At 41.0% G+C, this 18,959-nt stretch overlaps 2 protein-coding genes across 2 annotated transcripts in view; one reads left to right on the top strand and one right to left on the bottom strand.

Annotated features, from left to right (window-relative positions):
• Positions 1-18,959, bottom strand: part of FBXO38 (F-box protein 38) — a 312,552-nt gene that overhangs the window by 280,920 nt on the left and 12,673 nt on the right. The window lies entirely within an intron of this gene.
• Positions 11,318-14,396, top strand: LOC147703080 (uncharacterized). Its single transcript, XM_086928874.1, has 2 exons — positions 11,318-12,957; positions 13,014-14,396. The coding sequence occupies exons 1-2, from the start codon at positions 11,860-11,862 to the stop codon at positions 13,050-13,052; spliced, it is 1,137 nt and encodes a 378-aa protein (XP_086785000.1). The 5' UTR covers positions 11,318-11,859; the 3' UTR covers positions 13,053-14,396.

An 18,959-nucleotide genomic window follows, 5' to 3' on the forward strand; every position in this document is an offset into this window, starting at 1 on the left:
GTAGTGGGACAAGAGGCAGCTGGGCGGCAGCCTGAGGCTGGGAGACTTGTCGATGAAAGTTCAGACCTCTGGGTTGCCCCAGGCATGGTGCAGCCGGCATTGCCTGAATTCACTGGTGTTCCAGGGTGTAGGGTGGGATCACTGACAGAATTTCGACCTCCTAAATATCGACCTACAGGAATATCGAGTCAACAATATCGAGGGCAAGAATATCGACATCCTATCTACAACATGGTAAGTACAAAAATATCGAAAAAATAATATAGATGTAAAAAATATCAATGTTAAAAATATCGATTTTTTTTCCTTTTAATATATAAATGAAAAATAAAGTATATAACACTAATAAATAAAATCTACATATTTAAAAGTAATTTAATAAATACATATATATTAATATCACATTAATTAAATATATACAGTAAATATATAATATATATGTACTGAACAATAAGTATTAATAATTATTTTACTAATTTATAAATTAATAAAATATATTCTAAATTACTAATACATTTACAAACATAAAACAATAACAAATAAAATGTAATTAATATAAAAAATAAAATAAACATTACATTTTTTAACACTTAATTATATAAAACGTTGGATAGCGTAAGGGTAAAAATTACTATTCCCACTCCAGAGAGTGCAACAGTATGGAAAGCGTTGGATAGCGTAGGAGTAAAAATTACTATTCCCACTCCAGAGAGTGCAACAGTAGGGAAAGCGTTGGATAGCGTAGGGGTAAAAATGACTATTCCCACTCCAGAGAGTGAAACAGTAGGGAAAGCGTTGGATAGCGTAGGGGTAAAAATTACTATTCCCACTCCAGAGAGTGCAACAGTAAGGAAAGCGTTGGATAGCGTAGGGGTAAAAATTACTATTCCAACTCCAGAGAGTGCAACAGTAGAGAAAGCATTGGATAGCGTACAGGTAAAAATTACTATTCCCACTCCAGAGAGTGCAACAGTAGGGATAGCGTTGGATAGCGTAGGGGTAAAAATTACTATTCCCACTCCAGAGAGTGCAACAGTAGGGAAAGCGTTGGATAGCGTAGGGGTAAAAATTACTATTCCCACTCCAGAGAGTGCAACAGTAGGGAAAGCGTTGGATAGCGTAGGAGTAAAAATTACTATTCCCACTCCAGAGAGTGCAACAGTAGGGAAAGCATTGGATAGCGTAGGGGTAAAAATTACTATTCCCACTCCAGAGAGTGCAACAGTAGGGAAAGCGTTGGATAGCGTAGGGGTAAAAATTACTATTCCCACTCCAGCGAGTGCAACAGTAGGGAAAGCGTTGGATAGCGTAGGGGTAAAAATTACTATTCCCACTCCAGAGAGTGCAACAGTAGGGAAAGCGTTGGATAGCGTACGGGTAAAAATTACTATTCCCACTCCAAAGAGTGCAACAGTAGGGAAAGCGTTGGATAGCGTAGGGGTAAAAATTACTATTCCCACTCCAGAGAGTGCAACAGTAGGGAAAGCGTTGGATAGCGTAGGAGTAAAAATTACTATTCCCACTCCAGAGAGTGCAACAGTAGGGAAAGCATTGGATAGCGTAGGGGTAAAAATTACTATTCCCACTCCAGAGAGTGCAACAGTAGGGAAAGCGTTGGATAGCGTAGGGGTAAAAATTACTATTCCCACTCCAGCGAGTGCAACAGTAGGGAAAGCGTTGGATAGCGTAGGGGTAAAAATTACTATTCCCACTCCAGAGAGTGCAACAGTAGGGAAAGCGTTGGATAGCGTACGGATTAAAATTACTATTCCCACTCCAGAGAGTGCAACAGTAGGGAAAGAGTTGGATAGCGTAGGGGTAAAAATTACTATTCACACTCCAGAGAGTGCATCAGTAGGGAAAGCGTTGGATAGCGTAGGAGTAAAAATGACTATTCCCACTCCAGAGAGTGCAACAGTAAGGAAAGCGTTGGATAGCGTAGGGGTAAAAATGACTATTCCCACTCCAGAGAGTGCAACAGTAGGGAAAGCATTGGATAGCGTAGGGGTAAAAATTACTATTCCCACTCCAGAGAGTGCAACAGTAGGGAAAGCGTTGGATAGCGTAGGGGTAAAAAATACTATTCCAACTCCAGAGAGTGCAACAGTAGGGAAAGTGTTGGATAGTATAAGGGTTAACATAACATACTTATAAATAAAAGATTTTTGTAATTATAAAAAAATAAACTATTAAATAAATATAAACCATATACAATACCTATACATAATTATAAAATACATGCTTAGCAAAATATATTTAACCTAAAATCAATTTAAAATAATACCATTTAATAATATTTTATTACCAATTAATAATTAATTAAATTATATTATTAACAATACAATTAGTTTTAATACATTATTAATTAATTAAATTTACATTACTTCCCACCCTATTCCCCTATAAAACCACTACCCACAACACATTTATCCATGTATGAATTAATGAAAAATAATTAGCAAATAAATAAAATTAATTAACTATTAATTAAAATTAATTACCAATTAATTACATTTATTTTATAATTCCTAATTATTAAATAATTAACCATAATTAAATTACTTCCCACCCTATTCCCCTATAAACCCACATCCCGCTACAGAACATATATATCAATTAAATTTTTTTCCAATTAATTAAAAATTAGCAATTATAATTAATTAATTAATCCTACTAATTATTAATCAACTTACCATTATTAAATTACTTCCCACCCTATTCCACCATAAACCCACGACCCGCTACAGAACATATATATCAATTAATAAATTAATTAAAATTATTTTCCAATTATTTACAAATAATTACCAATTAATTATAATTTATTAATAAATCCTACTAATTATTAATAAATTTACCATAATTAAATTACTTCCCACCCTATTCCCCTATAAACCCACAACCCGCTCCGGTACTAAAACATACAATTTTCTTATAAATTAATTTATTATTATATTAAATTAATACACATATAATAGTAATTATTTTAAATACTTAAGTTAAACATATAACACATACATAATAAAAAACTATAAAATAATACAAATATCGATATTAGTGTCATCGAAATTAGTAACATCGATATATATGCTATCGATATTACTAACTTCGATATTACTTACATCGATATAAAGAATTTCAATATTACTTACCTTAGGGTCGATATTCTGTCCTACGATATTCTTGACTTCGATATTATGCTCCTTCGATATTTCATACTCGATATTATGGTAGGTCGAAATTTCCAACTCGATATTTTGACTGTGTACCGTAGGGTGAACACTGAAAACTTTTTGCCAATTGATTTTTTCAAGTTGTTTATGGATGGATGTGTTTTTGGCAGAGATCGTAGAGCAGACTGATTTGTATGCAGAACAGTTTTTGAGGTAGAACAGTGCCATCCTTAAGCCCCATGCTCGAGCTAACCGGTGGACTCCCACAAATTTGGAGGAGATGAAAAAGTTTTTAGGTTTAACTTTTTTGATGGGCTTGCTTAGGAAACCATCATTGGCTTCATAGTGATCTACTAGTCCCTTGATGGCAACAGCTATATTTCCGGCAGTCATGAGTCGTGATAGGTATTTGCTTCTGCTTCGGATGATGCATTTTGTTGATAATGGTGATGCTTTGCCACGAGATCACCCTGATTGTGACCGTCTTTTCAAGATTCGGCCTGTCCTTGATCATTTTGTTGATCGATTTTCTGAGATCTTTTATCCTGGGAGAGAAATTGCAGTGGATGAGTCTTTGGTGTTGTTCAAGGGCCGCTTGGTATTCAGGCAATACATTCCTAGTAGGAGGGCACGCTATGAAATTAAGCTTTATATGCTGTGTGACAGTGAGACTGGATATGTCTCTAATTTCAGGGTGTACACCGGTAAGGAATCCAGGATTAACCCCCCTGGTTGTCCGTCCACTTTTGGAGTGACTGAGAAAATTGTGTGGGAACTTGGTAGAGGATTTTTTAACAAAGGCCATCATTTATATGTAGATAACTTCTACACTGGTGTGCGGTTGTTCAGGGAATTGGCCAAAGTGGACACTGTTGCTTGTGGCACAATCCGCTGTAACCGTAAAGGTTTTCCAAATGAACTTGTTTGTAAAAAGCTTGCTCGGGGGCATTGCGTTGTGAGGAGCTTTTAGCTTTGAAGTTTTCAGACAGGAGAGATGTCTACATGTTGACTTCCATACATGATGAAAGCACTGAAGTGTTGACTATTTGGGGTCAGGTTTCAGAAGTGCACAAAACTGTGTGCATTATGGACTATAATAGGCACATGGGTGGTGTTGACAGAGTAGATCAGAGGTTGGAACCGTATGCTGCTCTTCATAAGTCTTACATTTGGTACAAGAAGTTGGCTATCCATCTTTTCCACTTGGCAACCTTTAATGCTTTTGTTGTGTTCCAGCAATCTTGTCCTCAGTCAAAGATGACTTTTGTGAAGTTTCAGGAGTCTGTAGTAGGCAGCCTTGTTTTAGTGGAACAGGCAAGTGTTCCTAGAGTTGGAGTGGTGGAGGATGTTGCCAGATTGAAAGATCGCCACTTTCCTGATCAAATTCCTCCTACAACCTCAAAAGACTTTCCCAGTCGGAGATGTAGAGCCTGTTGGCAAAGAGGTTTGCGGAAGGAGGTTCGTATGTACTGCCCCGACTGTCCTTCTAACCCTGGGCTGTGTGTGCCTGCTTGTTTTAGAATGTATCACACACAAAAGTTTTGGGAGCATCCATGAGTGGTAAAGTGAACAGGCTGGTCTCTATTCTTTAAAACTGATTGTTCCGTTTCAAAGTTGGCATTTGTGTAGTGTATTTAAATTTAGTTGTTGTGTTAGTAGATTTGTATCAATTTGCAATTTGGTTCTGTTTTTTATTTGTGTTTAAAAAAAACTAAAGTATGATGTTGGTTTGCGTGCAGTGTCCATTGTCTGACTGTGTGCATGGTTTGGCGCTTGGCTGGCGGTGTCTGTGGACTGGTGCTTGGCTGGCGGTGTCTGTGGACTTGGTGCTTGGCTGGCGGTGTGCGTGGTCTGTTGTTTGGTTGGCGGTGTGCGTGGTCTTGTGCTTGCCTGGTGGTGTGTTGGGATTGGTGCTTGGCTGGTGGTGTGCCTGGGCTGGAGCTTGGCTGGCGGTGTGCGTGGAGTGGCGCTTGGCTGGATGGTGTGCGTGGAGAGGTACTTGGCTGTCTGTGCACGGAGTGGTGCTTGGCTGGCGGTGTGTGTGGAGTGGCGCTTGGCTGGTGGTGTGTGTGGAGTGGCGCTTGGCTGGTGGTGTGCGTGGAGTGGTACTTGGCTGTCTGTGCATGGAGTGGTGCTTGGCTGGCGGTGTATGTGGAGTGGTGCTTGGCTTGCGGTGTGCGTGGAGTGGCGCTTTTCTGGATGGTGTGCGTGGAGTGGTTCTTGGCTGTCCGTGCACGGAGTGGTGCTTGGCTGGCGGTGTGTGTGGATTGGCGCTTGGCTGGATGGTGTGCGTGGAGTGGCGCTTGGCTGGTGGTGTGTGTGGGGTGGCGCTTGGCTGGTGGTGTGCGTGGAGTGGTACTTGGCTGTCTGTGCATGGAGTGGTGCTTGGCACAACCAGAATGTGTGTGTGCTTGCGGATTAGATGGCTGTGCAGTAATGTTTGTCTTTTATCTCTTTCGGAAGTAGGGTGTACCTTGTCCCTTATTGTGATTGTTGTAATGTGTTGCTGTTCCTCCGGGATGGTGTCAATGGTCTGGTTTGTATCAGGTATGAAAGGTGCGTGAATGGCCTGTAAAACGGTTGGTGCCTTGTCATGGCTTTACAGCTCACGAGTTGCGAGTCACTGGTTCAGTTTTTATGCATTTATTTATTGACAGAGCATTTCATTTTTTTTAAATATCTTGTTAATAAAATTTTATGTACTGAACCATCACTCGCCCTCATGCCAAATCCAACCTGTATGTGTGGGTCTTTGAGGAATAGTTAGCAGTGCTTGAATGTTTAACTTTTGAGTAACTCTGTTACAGTGTACATTATAGCTATAAATAACTTACTAAATTTAGATATTGTTAAACCATGGAAGTATATGGTCATGTCTTTCTGGTGAATTCTATTGTTGATTTTTATCCACAATCTCCTGCAAACTTGAAATTGTCTGTTACAATTTCCTTGAATCACACGCTCTCAAATTGAAAACTTAATTCTCCACAGTACGATTTGGACCGTTTCCTGTTGCAGCCACTATGCCTACCCACGCAAGTGAGGTACCATTTTTATCGGGAGACCTGGGGAACGCTGGGTGGGAGGAAATTTGTGTGAGCCCAGTGACGCCACGCTTTCCCACACCAAAAAAGTGTGAAAAAACTGATTTTTTTCAGCAAAAATTGAGGTTTGCAAGGGATTCTGGGTAAAGGAACGTTGGAGGATCCACGCAAGCCATACCTCCTTGGAAGCCCCCGGATGTCTACTTTTCAGAAATGTGTGGGTTTGGTAGGTTTCCCTAGATGGCCGTCTCGCACGGGGCCAAAAACCTTTTGCAAGAGGGGTTACCTGGGGTTTGCAAGGGTCAATTTGTAACAGCAAAATTTAGGTGTGACCACATTGCATTTTTCAGTTATAGGTGAAAACGTTGAGACAAAAGGCTGTTTTTAAAAAAAAAAATCAATTATTCCAATATTTAACTGTTAGTTTCTATAAAGAAACCTTCATGGATTTAGACAAATGACCCCGTTCTGAATTCAGAATTTTGTCTACTTTTCGGAAATGTACAGCTTTCCAGGATCCATTATTGCTTTCAAACTCATTTCTACCACTAAGTGGAAGGAGGTGGAAAGCTCTAAAAATAGCAAAAATAGGATATGTCCCAGAAAAATGCCAAAACTGTGAGAAAAATGTCGGTTCTCCGACAAAAGACTGTCATTCCCTAAAAGCTGAGAAAATGGAGATTTCAGCCCCATAAACCCTTTTTTGAAAACAATTTCAGGGAAAACCCCAGAGGCTTTCATTTGCAGCCCGTTTTCCCTTTTTTCTGAAAAAAACAAAAATTTCACTATATTTTGGTTAATTTCTGGGACCCCTCCAAGGGAATCCACAAACCCTGGGCGCCTTTAGAATCCACATGATGTTGGAAGAAAAGGACGCAAATTTGGCGTGGATACCTTATGTGGTCAAAAAGTTATAAGGGCCTAAGCTCGCACTACCCCAAATTTCATAATACTACTTTTACTGTACGCACTTTACTTTACAATAAGTATTACAATTATGGCAATTCATTTCTCTTGCATGAGAAAGAAGACTGCTCAATAAAATAAAACCTTTTATTGAAAACTCCTGTCTCTCTATTTCTCTGCAATCTGGTGTAACTAAGCATGCACGACTGACTGAGTGAAATAGTTGTCTATTGTTTTCACACGACTCTGGAGATACACTCTTTATTCTGGGGGAGCAAAGTTGGCATGTTTATGCAGTTGTCAGAAACTAATCCCTTCTTGTCTAAATCAGGACGGTTAACCCTTTCCTGAACATTCGAGAAAGTTTCTAGTGACCTCTGAGCTAGCTGGCAAAACTAATTAAGTCTAACATAGTCAGTAGAGACCTAGATGACCTCAGTCCTACGTCTACACTGCTGTTTATGTTATTCCAATGCGCAGAGCCTATTGGGAATATAGGAACTACACTACATGGCACCCAACGTTTGGTAAGGCGATGAAACTAACGCAAGACACAAGAGTAACTCAGTCGTACTTTTCACACAGACCCCTTTCTCCCGTAAAAACTCCAATAGACGTCTGGAGTGGGTGAAAGGTTAATATCCGCCAGAACTTAGTAGGATGAGAATCCTATGTATTAGTTCTTGGTTTAGTCAACCGGAAGGACACAGAGAGTCCGCCTCCCCCCGTTCAGATCAGAGGCCACCGAAGTCATCTGCGGCGTCCCTCAAGGTTCATCGCTCAGCCCCACCCTCTTCAATGTCTACATGAGCCCCCTTGCGGCCATCGCACGCCAACACAACCTCAACATCATCTCTTACGCCGACGACACCCAGCTGATCCTCTCCCTCACCAACGACCCCGCCACCGCCAGAGCCAACCTACACGAAGGGATGAAAGACGTAGCCGAGTGGATGATGAACAGCCGCCTGAAACTGAACTCAGACAAGACGGAAGTCCTCATCCTGGGATCGTCGCCCTCCGCCTGGGACGACTCTTGGTGGCCCCCTGCCCTGGGCAGCGCACCCAAACCAACGGACCACGCACGCAACCTGGGCTTCATCCTGGACTCCTCCCTCTCCATGACCAGACAAGTAAACGCCGTCTCCTCGTCATGCTTCAACATCCTGCGCATGCTACGCAAGATCTTCCGGTGGATCCCCACCGAGACCAGGAAGACGGTCACCCAGGCCCTCGTCACCAGCCGACTGGACTACGGCAACTACCTCTACGCCGGAACCACTGCTAAACTCCAGAAGAGACTCCAGCGGATCCAGAACGCCTCAGCAAGACTCACCCTGGACATCCCCCGACACAGCCACATCTCCGGACACCTGAGAGACCTGCACTGGCTCCCGGTCAACAAGAGAATCACGTTCGACTCCTCACCCACGCACACAAAGCCCTACACAGCCAAGGCCCAAGATACCTCAACAACCGCCTCAACTTCTACACTCCCACGTGCTAGCTTAGATCGACCAACCACGCCCTCGCCGCCGTCCCCCGCATCCGAAGAGCCACCACAGAAGGAAGGTCCTTCTCCTACCTGGCCGTCAAGACGTGGAACTCCCTCCCCACCCACCTCCACCTGACCCAAGACCACTTAGCCTTCAGGAAGCAGCACAAGACCTGGCTGTTCGAGCAGTAGCGCCCCCCCTGCCCCCCCCCCCCCCTTCCACCCCCCCAAGCCCCTCGAGACCCTCCGGGTGAGTAGCGCGCTATATAAATGCCTTGATTGATTGATTGATTGAAGGATTCAGTGTTCCAAAATATTGTGCACCTAATCTTTGTTTCCTTGAAACTTGATCTGCAACAAAACTTTATGTCAGTAAGATGGGAGAAAGTGAAGATGATAGGGAACAAGCTAGAATAACAGCTCAACTCATAGCGGATGACACAACCATCCAAGAAACTGATCCGAATGCTATACTCATTCCGGTCAACATAAGAAGAACTATAACTCTTAAACTTATAGAAAATGGACTATCACCCAGAGGTGATACGGTCATATTCATGATAGAGGCACATGAGTTTCGGCAGACAGAGGTGTTCTACACATGGATACATTTTCCAGCAGCACACGCTGTGACAAAAGATTTCCACTATTACAAAATAGAGGAACCTCCAGATATATACACTCCTTCCGAGGACGTTGAAATCCCACTAACTTACCAAGAGCACCTGCTCTGGTTTAAAGGCGCCCTAAAACATCAAAATAACATCACCAGGCACGGTCCAGTAGGTAGACCAGGAGCCACGTGGCCGGTTCTAGCCAGCTACACACCACATCCAGACATTGATAACATGTCAGACGTGGAACTTTTAGCTCAGCTAAAACTATTAATTAAAATACATAGACAATTAGTCCAATATGTCATGCGGACTGCAACAGTCCAACCAGCAATTAACATCCCAGAACTGACCTCTCATCAGGGGAATACAAACAAAATTACACCACAGAACATACAATCATGTCTTGGTAAAACACCCATAAAACGGGAACAAATTCCATTCTGGTTAGTTCAGAAAATAACTCAAATAGAGGCAGTATTTCCTAATACTACACCTCATGAGAAACACAGAATTCTGACTATCTGCCTCCCAATGGGGGTTGCAACACATGAGGAGGACTTTGACACTTGGGGCACGGTCTTTGCTTCCATCTACACAAAAACACATGGGTTTCCGTCTATGGCGGTAATACCAGATGTACTAAGACAAATTAAAAACGAATACGGTCCAGAACCTGCCTTAACTCTGGGTATGAAATTACTAAAAGACTTTAAGCAGGTCTTGGCTATATTATTGGCCAACATAAGAGGAGAAGCAGCATGTGTGGCAATCTGCCAGAAATTGAAGGAAACAGATATAACAGACCAACCATTTGAACTTACCAGAATCAGAAGAAAAATCCTATGAAGAGCTAGGAAGAGAAAGCTTGGGTGGGAAACCGGTAAAACCCCAACTAACTGAAAATCCTGAAAAAACATTTATTAAAAATAATCTAAATACTCAAAAAAAGGGTTGGGAGGGTAATAAACAATCCACTCCCAAGGAAAAACGTTTCCAGTCCAGAGGAAGGTCTCCTCAACGGAGAGAAAGATCTCCTGGCCGAGGAGGCAAGTCTCCCCAAAGGGAACCCTCTGAGAAAAGATACAGCCTTAGAGATAGGGATAAATTAAGAAAACCTGATAGATATCAAGATATTGATACACGTCCCTCTCGATCTTTTCAGACTTCCTCACAGAAATCGGAAAGAAGAGGACGGTCAGAACACAAGGAAGAGCACGTCAAGTCTAAAGACAAAGAACCTGCTCATCAAAGTAATAAATCGCAATTTCCCAGAAAGAAGGTAGCAAGTATTAAAATTAAACATGCCGAGGATTCTGAGGACACAACAGAAAAACAGAGAGTGGGCCCAGACAATGCTAGACAGTGCAGCGAAAGTGACAATAGCTCGCAAGATCCGGATGAATCTTCTGGAGACAGTGGACACGAATGAATACATTCAAGTGGAAACTGCAGACACACGAGTCAGTGTGCCCCATAAACTATATGAAATAACATTACGCATAGAGGGAGATAAAACTAGGAAAATAAAAGGTCTCTTTTGGGAGAAACTTTATAAAGGCTATGACATCCTGTTAGCTGAAAAAGACTGGCCACCAGAGTTTGTCAGGGAGTGCCCTCATGGCGAAGAAATGATTATGCCTGCCTTCTCAAATCATATTCAGATTCATAAAAATACACATTTGCAAGAAAATGGGCAGTGGCCCAAGCTCCTGCTTTATATAAGAATCATGTAGGATGGGATGAGGAGTCTCCTCACACAAAATCCAGTTAAAAAGTAAACCCACTGCACAAAAGCAGTACCCAGTTAAACAAGAAGCTAAAAAGCAAGTCAGGGAGATTTTAGATCAACTTGAATATCCAGGGGTGATTGAAACATGCACCTCACAAATGAACAATCCTTTGTTTCCTGTCTCCAAACCAGACGATTCATATCACCTAGTTTTGGACTACAGACATTTAAACTCCTGCTGCAAAACTTTTGCAGGACACAACTCACACAGTGCAGCACTAATGAATAACATCATACGCAAAAAATATAAAACGACATTAGATATCTCTAATGGATTCTTCTGTCAGAACATTGCACCTGAAAGCAGGTATTTGACCGCTTTCTCAATAATGGGGACGAAAAAACAATTTTGCCGACTCCCACAGGGATTCAAGAATAGCCCAGGATTATTCTCAGCAAGGGTAACAGAGTTACTACAAATATATGATGATGAGGCATTATCATATGTCGATGACATCTATCTTACAGACGATGACCTGGAGACTCACTTAAAAAGAGTGAATACCATAATACTTGGGTTCGCATCAGAGGGTTACAAGTTCAACTTTAAAAAGTCAAGAATTGCCCATCTAACAGTCCTATTTTTAGGATATGAATTATCAAGTGAAGGCAAAAAGCCTGGCAGACAAAATCCTAGAAAAGTGTTCAGTACTCCAAGCACCAAAGACGCTGAAAAATTTACAATCAATACTTGGCTACCTGAATTTCAGTAGAACATACATTCTAAATTATGCAGAGAGGGTTAAACCTCTCTATGAATTAATAAAAACCTGATTTCAAACCAATAAATCGGACTCAGAAACACACAGAAATTTTAAGATCACTACAAACAGACATGTTAACTAAAACAAAATTGCAAACTCGCGAAAGCATACGCAACCTTGTAATCCGAGTAATCCCAGGAAGATGCGGATTCACATACCGGACCTCTAAGGAGGGAGAAACGGTACCTATAGCTTACAAATCACATTTGTACACTCAAGCTGAAATGAAATTCAGTTCTACAGAAAAAATTCTGACTGCGGTTCAAACTGCTGTAGCAAAAGAAAGAGCCCTAGCACAAGGCAAGAGAATAACTGTTTATACAGCAGAATCAGCCCTTGAGGCATTAACAAGTCCACACAATCTGAATACAGTGGCATTAGATCCAAAATGGATACAATGGGAAAATTCTCTTGCTACAGAAGACGTGAAATACTATTTTGACCAGAAACTGAAAAAACTAGATGATCTAGAATATGAACAAGAATATCCTCTGCCAATCGAAATTCTGCCTCTCGAACAATATACCTGCGTAATCTATATGGACAGATTCGCACAAAACTACGATGTAGATAAAATATCCTACAATGCAGCGTGCGCGATTGTCAAAGGTCGCTGGCGCTCTGGTAAATTCAGACCTATAATTACAAAAACTGAATCACTCAGAAACTGTTCAGCTGAACGAGCTGAAATAAGATCTTTAAAGATGGCGCTTGAAAATGCTGATCGCGAATTCCCCACACTAATAGTGTGCGATTCGCATTACTGCGTCAAGTCATACAACAGTGACATGCAGACATGGAGCAAAAACGGTTACAAAGATGACACAGGTGCCACAATAAAGCATAAAACGCTTTGGGAACAAGTAGTTCTTTTAAAGAAAGAACTACAGAAGACTCACGTGATACATACACTGAGTCATCAACGTGATGGCGTTCACGTTGCAGGGAATTCATTGGCTAACACAGCCACAGTGGAAGCGGTTCAACCGGCCTCCGTAGCCACAAAAAAGCGTTCAGAAAAACACATAGATGGAGAAACCATGCTGGCAGTAAAAGCCTCACTAAAAGGCGATTATGCAGCATTACCTCTCAACTATCCACTCAGTAATGCATACATAATTGATGCAAACTCCGTTCCTTTTGCTCAAATCCCTGGAGTGGGGGATAGAGTAATTCCAAACACGAACTCCGTTCCTTTTGCTCAAATCCCTGGAGTGGGGGATAGAGTAATTCCAAACACGAACCGGATAGTTTTCTTGATTGAAGACGCACACATGGGACTGGGTCCGAGGCACCAACAGATCTTGAAATCTCTAATAGAATTACAATCAGAATACTGGTGGCCGGGGATGAGCTTGCAATTTTCAAATTTGCAATGGATTGTCCAGACTGCAACAGAGATCGCAGTTGTGAACCGGACCAGACTATTGCCAGGACACCTTTATTAGAAAGCATCAGGCGATCTATAACGCAGAAATCCAACCGGAAAAATGCGTCCCCATAATTATTAAGACAAAATGAACTTGAAAATGTAGACCACCAGCACTCGGCTGACGCCAGAACTGTTATAAAAGATTTGCGAGTCTTTATCGGCACAAACGTAATTGGCATGCTACATTATGACCAGAGTCCTGCGTTTAGCTCTCGAGCTTACAAAGAGGCCATGACCAGCATGGGCATTGCATTGCGGTACTCTTCTCCCTTCCAATCTGAGGGAAATGCGGTAGTGGAAAGAAAAAATTGTGACATAAAGCAATCTATAACGGCGAGGGTATTAGGTTCGGGTGATGGGTTGGTCAAACATTTAATAAGTGTCCAACGTAGTCTTAATTACATGCCAAGAAATTCTCTAGGAGGTATCAGTCCGTACGAACTATTGTTTGGTACTAGAATGATTATCCACGATCTGGATCGTCAAACTTCAGTGGTGAAAGAAAAAACCTTTGATATCAAAGATCGTTAGGCTGTTTTACAGGACTTGAATGAAACAAGAAAGAGTCTAGTAACAAAGTTTAAGCCAACAACCACTGAAGCAAAACCACCTGTCCCAGCAAGACCTGTCTGGATTCCGAAGATTGGGGATCTGGTCAGAGAAAAGATTGCGGTAAAGAAGGAATTTGGGCCTTCTTACAGAAAAGCAGTACCTGTCTTAGCTGTCAGCGGAACAAGATCAGTAGTACTACCGCCTCTTGCTGGTAAAAAGGAAAACAGAATTGTTTCCATCCATCTGGTGAAACCACAAACATGTGGCCGATAATAAATAGCAGGCCCAGTGGAATACCAAGAAATAGCAGAAGACCAAACATTGCTACAATCCAAGAGGTTCAAACTGAGAGACTAATCACATTCGATAAACCTGCAGTAAATAACAAGGGACTATGCAACAAAGCCATGGAACTTGTGCCTCTTGAAACCCAAATTGCAACAATTCGTGATGATACACCAATCTACAACGATGTAGCATCAGACTGTACAAATGTAACAAAAGAAAAAGTAAAGATCAATGGAAATCCGGAAGCAATCCCACCATTTGACAGAACTGCATCTGGCTATTTTATCAACTTCAATAACTTTTCGGGTGATCCAAGTGAACATGGAGACAAGCCAGAAACAAAAACATTCAAAGAAAAAATAATCGAGCTTTTTCACCAACTAAAAGAAACATATCTGATTTCACCATGGATTGAATTTTGGACTGTGTTAGATGTACTTTTTCTCCTGCTTTGGCTCATCATGGTTTTATACTTGGGTAGATTCATTGATGGAAAATATAGTACAATGGACACAGCAAGCCAGAACATCAACTTGCTCCTAAAGTCTCACAGATACTCTCACATCTAGAAAAGAGAACTATCATCAGTGAACATCACAGCCAATCCAATACCTGGTGGTATAGCATGGGACAGAACTGACTATGATATTTATGGCCCGATTGAGCTCTTGAAGTATCCACACCAGTTTATGGTTTCCTTGAGTGACTTTGTGATACCAAGTTCTTTTTCTGATGATTGGGAGTTTGAAAATATTAATAATATGATGTCAGATTTGGTAATGTCAGCTAAACTCACAGAACACGATTATTTACAGGGTTTGTCAAATTATGAAGAATTATACTGTTACAATCACTATGGTCATCACTATTTGCATAAATCTGCACAACCTAGAAATGTTTTTAATTATAATCAATGGGAACATTGTCCAACCCCGCCAAAAGGCAGCTCGAAGACATTCTATGAGAAATTTCCATACTTCTCAGGGTTTAACATTTTATTTTAAAATGTTAAATAAGACAGGAATGAAAACAATGTTGACAAATACTAAACTGATTTATTCTGAAAAATTTGATGACAAAATGTCTACATTTGGTTTTGAATTCTGGAAAAATAACATTGAAACAAAAACCATCTGGGGAACAAAAGATTGGCAGGTACAAGGTCTAGAATCATTATTTAGAGCCTGCATGATCCCAGAACCAATAATATTTCTGAATGATACCATTCAACAAACTACTTGTCTTGGCCTAGCTAAGATAAAAGACTTAAACAAACCGTCTATTCCAAAGCTCATACCTGATAGCAATAGAACTACGGATGTGGAAATAGACGTATCCCATATTTTTCACCAAAACAGAATAAATACTGATTGGAAAAAATGGTTGATCTGGCGCACAGACACAAACAACTGTCAAGATAGATTCCTGAACAAAAAACAGCGGTTAAAAATGACCAGGCCAGACCCAAGATATTCACAGAGACAACATCCAGGGATAGTTACAACATACAGTGTAGGGAAATTATGCCTTGAGTGGCTACAGAAATCCACATTGGCTGAAATTAAGCAACACTTGACTTTACTTAAAGAATGTGCTGACTTGCGAGATTTCATAAAGGGACCTCGCAAACAGCTTCAAAAACGTTTCATATACGCCGGTATATACGCTGCACACAACGAAGCTTGGAAAGTAATGCAAATTGAAACAGCAGAAAAAATACGAGAAATTGATCGTATAAATTTGGAAAAATCACTTTCTGTTGTGGACAATGGGTTAACAACTCTGTCTTCCACAATATATTCATTGGACAGTATTGTATCATCTGCCTTTGATATAATAGAGCAAGACTTACTAATGTTACAACATGGTCAGTCCCAATTGCGTTCTATTGTACAGCTTGGCTGGACGTTGCAAAACCTACGTTCAGGCTACGTGCCATGGCGTCTAATCAACATAACGTCATTATTTTCTATCTTTAACCTTACTGATAAACAAATCAGTTTGGCCCAAAAAGGAGCAGATTATATGATTCTGAGCATTAAAAAACTTGAGAGATTACCATTGACAATGTCAGAGAGACCTGTCATTGAATGGATAATTCATGGAACAATTACAATTCCGATAACAACTTTCCAGTTTAAATATTGCCAAGAATATATACCAGCCGGCCAGTATGAAAGGTTGGGTAAAGGTTACATTGAATCAACCTGGGATTTACCTTACACACTCAAATGTTATAGTGAAGGCAAAAAGGAGGTATTCCTTAGTGGCAATAATTGTAAAAAATCACTAAGCGGTACACTTCTGTGTCAAGGTATTAACTTGCATGGAGCCTGCGAAGGGTCTTCAAATAACCTTTCATGTCACCTGCAAGGCACTCCTGCAAAACAGATAGAGCCATTTTTCAGACCACTTTCTAACGGTAGCTACATTTTAATAAATGACCACAGCTGTTGTGGAATGGTGCCAGGAGAATGTTATCTCGCAACTGTTACTTCCAGGGTCGTTTGCTGTATGCAAGTATTGTATCCAAACAGCAATCCAGACATGGAGGCTGCAATATGGCCTTATGTGAATATCTCTTCTATTCGAATTGATACTTTAAGTAGAATGAAGTCTATTCTTTTACAGACTACTGTGCCTCTGACGTCGTCCAAAGAAACGTATGATCTGCAAGTTGCAAGGACGGCATTAGAGATACGTACCCTTTTATCAACAAACTGCCCCGTGCATTTCGTAGAAATGTTAAGTCAAATCTAAAACAGGTCTGATACCAGTGGCATCGCACATGTATTTAAGACAGTTTTTCCGGGACTGTTAGCACCCTTTGAAACAGTTCTTAGCATCTTCCCGAATTTTGTCCATTCTGTCTTTGGCGGCCTACCTTTAATTTTGGGAGTCGTGGCAGGAATTTTATTTTTATTCCTTCTGCTCCGATATGGCAAGCCAATCCACAGACAAGACTCCAGCAACGATGGAAGAAACTATCCTAGCAATACGATACCGAGACCATATCACTATGGTCCTCGGATTGGCCCGGCTAAGAGATGCGAGTACAACCTGGTTTCTTTCATTCAGACCTATCTGGCAAGATTGCATCTTACCTGTGCTTCTATGTCTGCTATGCGGAGAAGAATGCGTGTTGGACATATGTTGTATGTCAGCAGTACCAATGGATATCGATACTTTGCTTTGTCCTGTAACGACTCATGCAACGTGTTGTCCCCACCGGCTACCTATTCTGATGACAGCATTCGCTGAGACTTCACCATTACGAGTAGGTGGCGGTGAAGTACGAGAGGAAAGCAGCACCAAACAGGTACAACCTTCTGTGAGCATTGCTGATCCAAACATCGATGATAGCAATCACGCTCCAAACTGCACAGTTACAGCATTTTCAAACTTGGTCGAACTTTCACCTGATGTCGTAGACCAATTTTTTGCAAGCCTGTCTGATATGATTTTCTCCACTGAACAACGGGAATAACTTTTAAAAACAACAAGCACACAGCGTTCCCTGAACTCTGAATTTGGCCTTCAGTTCTGTTAAACAAAGCAACTGAAAACTTTTGGAACTATTTCTTCCCCTGAAAGCAAATTTATTTTTCTTCATATCAAAATTATATACAATTTTTCCGGCACATGGTACTCTGCTTAAAGTAGAACTATTCTTAGAGAACAGAGCTTCTATTTTTAGAGACGTTAGAGGCAATATTTACCTCAGCCTCTAGCACATGTACAATATCGTATAAATATGTGATGACATGGTCTCGACCTTCTCTTCTGAATACAGAGCCATTTCATGTGTAATTTCGCAAATTTATTCAGCTGATATATATATGCATTTAACTGAATGATAACCCTGCTTGAAAAGTGTACAGTACCAATACTCATTTTCGGGTATAAACCATACACCATTTCAATTGCGATTATGTATTTTGGGGTAGGTTGGAAAACACACATGCATCGTTATATGTTTATATTGCTTATTTATTTAGTAATGATGGACATTAATACGTGGAGTGGGTGTTGTATTTCTATCTAGGACCCTAATTCGATATTCCCGATTCATGCCCTTATGTGGTTATAATGAATAATATCCTTATAAAAGGCATAAGAATCATATCCATATTTAGTAATAGCCCATGCAGTCCAATACACGGCAAGGCTACTCCCATATACTCCTAGAAAGCACAACGCGTTCTTTAAACAAACCAAGCATCCAGCAGCCCGGGAAAAAACCCCTGCTTTTGTTTTGATTTGCACAAGAACTCCTAGAGTCCAGAAAGAACTGTTAGTTCTTAGTGACGTCTTATGTCCAACCTTACGTCAAACCCGGCACCTTTAAGGTATAAATATACCAACGTTGCCTTAAGCAAACACACAGTGGTTGGGAGCAGAGCGACGTTCTACTTGCCCGGGAGCCAAGCTGTTATGAGAGCCGACGGAAACCGCCCCTCCCCTTGACGCACTGAGAGCGACGCTGTCTTTCTCCAGCCGAGAAAATCCAGCTCCGGTGTTTCCAAGTCACCCTCGCGGGTTGCTGGGAGATCGAGTCCTGAGAAGCGAGATACTAGACCTCCTTCATTCTATAACCAAGGTAAGGAGCTGATTAAAACCGTAGCGAGAATTCTTGATTCCGATACTTGGCAAAAACTTAACTTATCTTAAAAACTGCAACCTACTTACTCCTTCCCACGTATTAGGCTTAGGTCAGGTACACCAGGGTAGGCGTATTTAGAAGCACCAGTTGAGTTTGTTAGTCAATGTTTTTATGTATGTATATATTTTATCCATTTTAAAGTATCATATGGCTAAGAAACCATATCAATGCTTTTACAGTATTATTTCAAAATACTACTTTTACTGTACGCACTTTACTTTACAATAAGTATTACA

Source organism: Lissotriton vulgaris, chromosome 7 (genome assembly GCF_964263255.1).
Source record: "Lissotriton vulgaris chromosome 7, aLisVul1.2, whole genome shotgun sequence".
NCBI lineage: Eukaryota > Metazoa > Chordata > Amphibia > Caudata > Salamandridae > Lissotriton > Lissotriton vulgaris.

What these genes read in the sequence shown, in the direction of transcription:
- LOC147703080 (XM_086928874.1), top strand. Translation starts at nt 11,860, where the DNA reads ATGTTAACTAAAACAAAATTGCAAACTCGCGAAAGCATACGCAACCTT. An exon ending in TCCCTGGAGTGGGGGATAGA is followed by an intron (nt 12,958 to 13,013) that starts GTAATTCCAAAC and finishes AGTGGGGGATAG; the next exon opens with AGTAATTCCAAACACGAACC.